The following is a 6,000-nucleotide window of genomic DNA, read 5'->3' as shown; positions in this document are numbered from 1 at the left end:
CCCCTAGACCCATATAGTGGGAAGACTTGCTGACTATGGATGAGGTCTTGGTGGCTCAGTTGGCAGAGAGCTGGAGTATCGATCCAGAGGCCGTGAGTTCAAGTCTCACCCAAGGCAGTAATTTTTCCACTTTTAAATTTATTCTAAGCTTAATGGCATCGGTCGCGGACGTTTCTGCTTGTTAAAAATTAATTTTGAAACACCTTTTTTTACTGTTAGATATTTTATTTTATTTTGTTTATTGGGGAAAAAAACAGATACAGGCCAATAAGAATTAAAGGCAATGTTATAAAAGTATATATAACCTACATCCTAAGACAATTCCCACTAGGAGGTCAGACAGTATTTCTAGGATAGCATTGTGATCGGAACTAAATACACAGACATACACTATATACTTACACTTAACAATAACGACATTTAACACTTCTAAAGTACATAAGCACATGCATAGGTTTATCATAAAAATAAATTATGGCTAATGAACACTACAAGATATACAAAAGAAACAAAATTACACAATATATAGAGGCTTAAAATTAAAGTTGTAATATCAAGCTGACTTTGCGCTTAAATTCAACTCGAGTATTATTAAATATGTCAACCGAGACTAGGCGTTTATTGTAGTTATTGCCACAACTAAGGCTGCTTCCCCACTTGGCGGCGCGGTATCGGTGCAGTACGCAGTATTTCTTCCTGATTGGCGCGGAGTCACGGGCGCGCCAATCAGGAAGAAATACTGCGTACTGCACCGATACCGCGCCGCCAAGTGGGGAAACGGCTTATACGTTTTGTAAAACGCGCGGTGAAAAAACGCCCATATTAACGAGACGACCATGTACCCGACTGGGTACTCGAACAATTCGAAACTTGTCTGCTGCGGGCCCGGGTTCAAGTCCCGGTAAGGGCAAATATCGTGACGTGCACGACTGTTTGTTCCGGTGCCTTGGATGGATATCTATTTGTGCCATTTTCAACCAAAAGGGTACTTATTGTCGCTTGTCAGTAAGGCGCTATTTCCATATAGCTTCAATTAGAAATCAACCTTATCAACAAGCGACAATGTGGTACCTTTTGATTGAAAACGTCACATTTATAAAATATTTTGACAGCAAAATGTATATAATCAGCGCACGTTCCAGCCACGGTCTAACGGTAAATCGTTTAAGTACATATTCATTAGAAATAAGTCGTTTAAAAAACTGCATTTTTAAAAATCGATTCTAGCAAAGTCGGTAGTTAAACTACCTACGATGCTAGAGATCCTGGGTTCAAATCCCGACGGAGGACATTTATTTGGGGCATTTTCTATGAAAAGGGACCTTATTGTCGATGGCGCTTACGCCGCACAGCGTCGCGCGGCATTGTATTGGTCCCTTTTTATAGAAAATATCACATTTGTGTTTATCACGAATATTTGTTCTTGAGTTATGAATGTTTTCTACTGAATGTCCCAGAACAACCACGTCACAGTGACGAAGGTAGGTCAACTGAAGAGGAGCCTAACCAGCGTTTTTTTTTTACGTGGAGTAATGCAGTTAAGGCATTCCGCCCAGCCTAACATGACCCCAGTAAAATTTGCATGGTTTTCGAGTTATCGATGATGAAAATTGAGTTGACCTACCTCCGGTGTCACTGTGACGTGGTACTTCTGGGACATGTATGTATTTGAGTATTTATATATGTCGTGGACAATTATTAGAATTGATCATTTCATGATGTGACATGAAATTAGCTGGGATGTAACGATACATGATTTTGCCGATACGATACCGATTTTTGAAGTAAATAATCGGGATACCGATATCAATGGCATAGTGGTTAGTTAATAAATCAAATAAATAGGGAATTATATGCTTAATATGCATAAAACATACTTACGTTTAATAGACACTCGATTTAGTGAAGTGTGAAAAACCGTAAAAAAATAATAAAGATAAATGCCAAATCAAAATCAAAGAAAACATTTATTTAGGTAACCATCAAGCAATCAAAGCGAAAGTAAATCCAAATCAGTAATTAACGTTCACTTTAGGTAGATTTTTGTTAAGGAAACAAAGTTTATCCAAATTATTAGCAGCGTCGTTCGTTTTGCGTGCTTTTCAAACTGTGATATCGGCTGAATTTAAATCGTCGATGCCGATATATCGGTATCGTTACATTGCTACATGAAATGTTGGGTTGGCCACATCATGAAAAAGTAACCTAACCTAACCATATCATGAAGTGATCAATTTTAAAATGGCATTTCATGAAATGATCAAATTCTATGATCTGACCACGACATAAGTATATTATAAAGTCGTTTAGTACCCACAAGCTTTATTAAGTTTACTGTGGGTCTAGAAAAAACGGGTTAGTCCCACTAGTTACCACCAACTCGGTTTGGTTCTGGTAGGTACCAGTGGTAAAAGAATTCCCAGTAGTTACCACTGGTAACAACTTGGTGGTAACTAGTGGGAATAACCCAAAAAAACGTGCCCCTTGGTTTGACATCCAAAACAGATGGCACTGTACTGTGCCATCTCGTTTACCTGTCAAATTCGAAACACGAAATTGTGTTAGCTATTACGCATCTTAATAAATGTATCTTTTGTTCGAGTCAGTGCAAAGTTCAAATTAGCTGTCAAATTTGAACACGAATTTGTCTTAAACTTAAGCATCAGTGCAATAAATCTTTGACCCCTTCTTCTCGTTTTCTATCTTTTTAAGATTGGACAGGGTATATCATATTCTTTTTTAAAATCTAATGGTATTTGTTACAGTGGCCGAAGAAGCGAGGAGGTCTCAAGAAAGCCGAATGAAATGAAGCTGATTGAAAATAAATACTAATTAAAATGTTAAATAAGGAGTTTTATTTATTTGTAAAATATAATTGGAATAAATATTGTGGAATACTGAGTGCTGCCTAAGCGGCTTCGTCGAAATATCCATCCAGCTGAGTCGCAATCTGAAAACAAACAATTTGTCTAGAAGTCTTATTTATTTATTTTAACTTATTTTTACCATTTATTAAAACCAAAAAAATATTTAATAACAAAATAAGAATAAAAAGTAGAGTTTATTAGGTAGTAGATTGACCTTTTGGACACCAAAGACGGATATATCCCGTAGGTCCAACGCAAAAGACGGATTAATCCGTCACAGCCCACAGAGAAACGTAGACCTACACGTGCATATACATAAAGTTCAATTTCAGTTTTGACACTTCGGTGACGTGGCGTCCGAGTGACAGCTTTTGTGTTTGACACGGCGTCGAAGAAGTTAAATCGTCCATTTCGGCCCGATTCGAACAATGCTTATAAGCGGGCCGCAATGGACGATTTAATCTACTAATAAATAAATTTTTGGTTACATTTTATTCTTATTTTGACAGCAGTACGATACCGATCTGTCAGTGTCAAAAGTCACCGTCCAGCGGGGCTAAGATGGACGGCTGTCTATCATTTGTCACCATACCTGTCACGCTCTAACGAGTGCGAAAGTGACGCATGTTGTGACAAGTGACAAAAACGCGGGCGCTGGTTAGAAAGCCTATCATGAAAATAAATATATAGGTAATAAGCTAAGAAATAAATATAATGGGAAAATATGCGAATGGTTAGAAATGCTTTCGGGAAAGGAAGCTATTGAGAAAAAAAATGGTAAAAATCGCAATCTGGATAAAACGATTTCCGGAAAATACTGTACACACTCGTACGGCGGTAGCATAGTTACCTGTACGGGAGAGTACTTGACGTATTTGTCCGGATTCTTCGAGAATGGTAGCGAGCCGTAAGTATCATAGAACTTGGTGTACGGCGGCAGTATGGTCTCCTTATTGTCTCGTATATCCTCTCCTAGTAGCAGGAGTGTATAGTTACCTGTACGGGAGAGTACTTGACGTATTTGTCCGGATTCTTCGAGAATGGTAAGGAGCCGTAAGTATCATAGAACTTGGTGTACGGCGGCAGTATGGTCTCCTTATTGTCTCGTATATCCTCTCCTAGTAACAGAAGTGTATAGTTACCTGTACGGGAGAGTACTTGACGTATTTGTCCGGATTCTTCGAGAATGGTAAGAAGCCGTAAGTATCATAGAACTTGGTGTACGGCGGCAGTATGGTCTCCTTATTGTCTCGTATATCCTCTCCTAGTAACAGAAGTGTATAGTTACCTGTACGGGAGAGTACTTGACGTATTTGTCCGGATTCTTCGAGAATGGTAAGGAGCCGTAAGTATCATAGAACTTGGTGTACAGCGGCAGTATGGTCTCCTTATTGTCTCGTATATCCTCTCCTAGTAACAGAAGTGTATAGTTACCTGTACGGGAGAGTACTTGACGTATTTGTCCGGATTCTTCGAGAATGGTAGCGAGCCGTAAGTATCATAGAACTTGGTGTACGGCGGCAGTATAGTCTCCTTATTGTCTCGTATATCGTCTCCTAGTAACAGAAGTGTATAGTTACCTGTACGGGAGAGTACTTGACGTATTTGTCCGGATTCTTCGAGAATGGTAGCGAGCCGTAAGTATCATAGAACTTGGTGTACGGCGGCAGTATAGTCTCCTTATTGTCTCGTATATCGTCTCCTAGTAACAGAAGTGTATAGTTACCTGTACGGGAGAGTACTTGACGTATTTGTCCAGATTCTTCGAGAATGGTAGCGAGCCGTAAGTATCATAGAACTTGGTGTACGGCGGCAGTATAGTCTCCTTATTGTCTCGTATATCGTCTCCTAGTAACAGAAGTGTATAGTTACCTGTACGGGAGAGTACTTGACGTATTTGTCCGGATTCTTCGAGAATGGTAAGGAGCCGTAAGTATCATAGAACTTGGTGTACAGCGGCAGTATGGTCTCCTTATTGTCTCGTATATCCTCTCCTAGTAACAGAAGTGTATAGTTACCTGTACGGGAGAGTACTTGACGTATTTGTCCGGATTCTTCGAGAATGGTAGCGAGCCGTAAGTATCATAGAACTTGGTGTACGGCGGCAGTATAGTCTCCTTATTGTCTCGTATATCGTCTCCTAGTAACAGAAGTGTATAGTTACCTGTACGGGAGAGTACTTGACGTATTTGTCCAGATTCTTCGAGAATGGTAGCGAGCCGTAAGTATCATAGAACTTGGTGTACGGCGGCAGTATAGTCTCCTTATTGTCTCGTATATCGTCTCCTAGTAACAGAAGTGTATAGTTACCTGTACGGGAGAGTACTTGACGTATTTGTCCGGATTCTTCGAGAATGGTAGCGAGCCGTAAGTATCATAGAACTTGGTGTACGGCGGCAGTATAGTCTCCTTATTGTCTCGTATATCGTCTCCTAGTAACAGAAGTGTATAGTTACCTGTACGGGAGAGTACTTGACGTATTTGTCCGGATTCTTCGAGAATGGTAGCGAGCCGTAAGTATCATAGAACTTGGTGTACGGCGGCAGTATAGTCTCCTTATTGTCTCGTATATCGTCTCCTAGTAACAGAAGTGTATAGTTACCTGTACGGGAGAGTACTTGACGTATTTGTCCGGATTCTTCGAGAATGGTAGCGAGCCGTAAGTATCATAGAACTTGGTGTACGGCGGCAGTATGGTCTCCTTGTTGTCTCGTTTGAGAGCCTCGCGCAGCTCGGGGTCGGGCACGCTGTAGCTGCGCTGCGCTTTGGTGCACTCCTCCCATTCACGGTTGAAAGACTGAAATAGGTAGAATGATTTATTACTGATTATAGAAAAAGCATAACTATAAACTGAATGCATGTTATACTTACACTAAAGAAAAAGTGGCCAACACAAAAAATGTTTCTTAAATAATTTGATTTCTTCCCTTGTTGTAATTGCATTGTTTTGGCAAGTTTTGATTTTTAGGCTGCTAAAGTATAGGTAGATATAGTATGAATTTTCTCAAATGATTTTTACGCCTAAGACCCTAATCTGTTAAACAAAAGCCATTGTTTCTTTTGTGCGAGTGGTGGGCTACCGTGTCTGAGCGCGAGCTAAAGCAACAACAAACAGTATCGTGGTGGTTTTAAA

General features: G+C 40.0%; 1 protein-coding gene across 1 annotated transcript in view; it reads right to left on the bottom strand.

Moving 5' to 3' along the window:
- Positions 1 to 5,148: 5,148 nt before the first annotated feature.
- LOC134741329 (exocyst complex component 7) overlaps positions 5,149 to 6,000 on the bottom strand; it is a 56,153-nt gene continuing 55,301 nt past the window's right edge. Inside the window, exon 15 of the mRNA XM_063674080.1 lies at positions 5,149 to 5,664. Coding sequence (XP_063530150.1) covers positions 5,446 to 5,664 — 219 coding nt within the window. The 3' untranslated portion in view covers positions 5,149 to 5,445. The remainder of the gene's footprint in view (positions 5,665 to 6,000) is intronic.

This window comes from Cydia strobilella, chromosome 5 (genome assembly GCF_947568885.1).
Source record: "Cydia strobilella chromosome 5, ilCydStro3.1, whole genome shotgun sequence".
Taxonomy (NCBI): Eukaryota; Metazoa; Arthropoda; class Insecta; order Lepidoptera; family Tortricidae; genus Cydia; species Cydia strobilella.
Note: the sequence above shows the minus strand (reverse complement) of the source record. Positions and strands in the feature narration are given on the sequence as shown.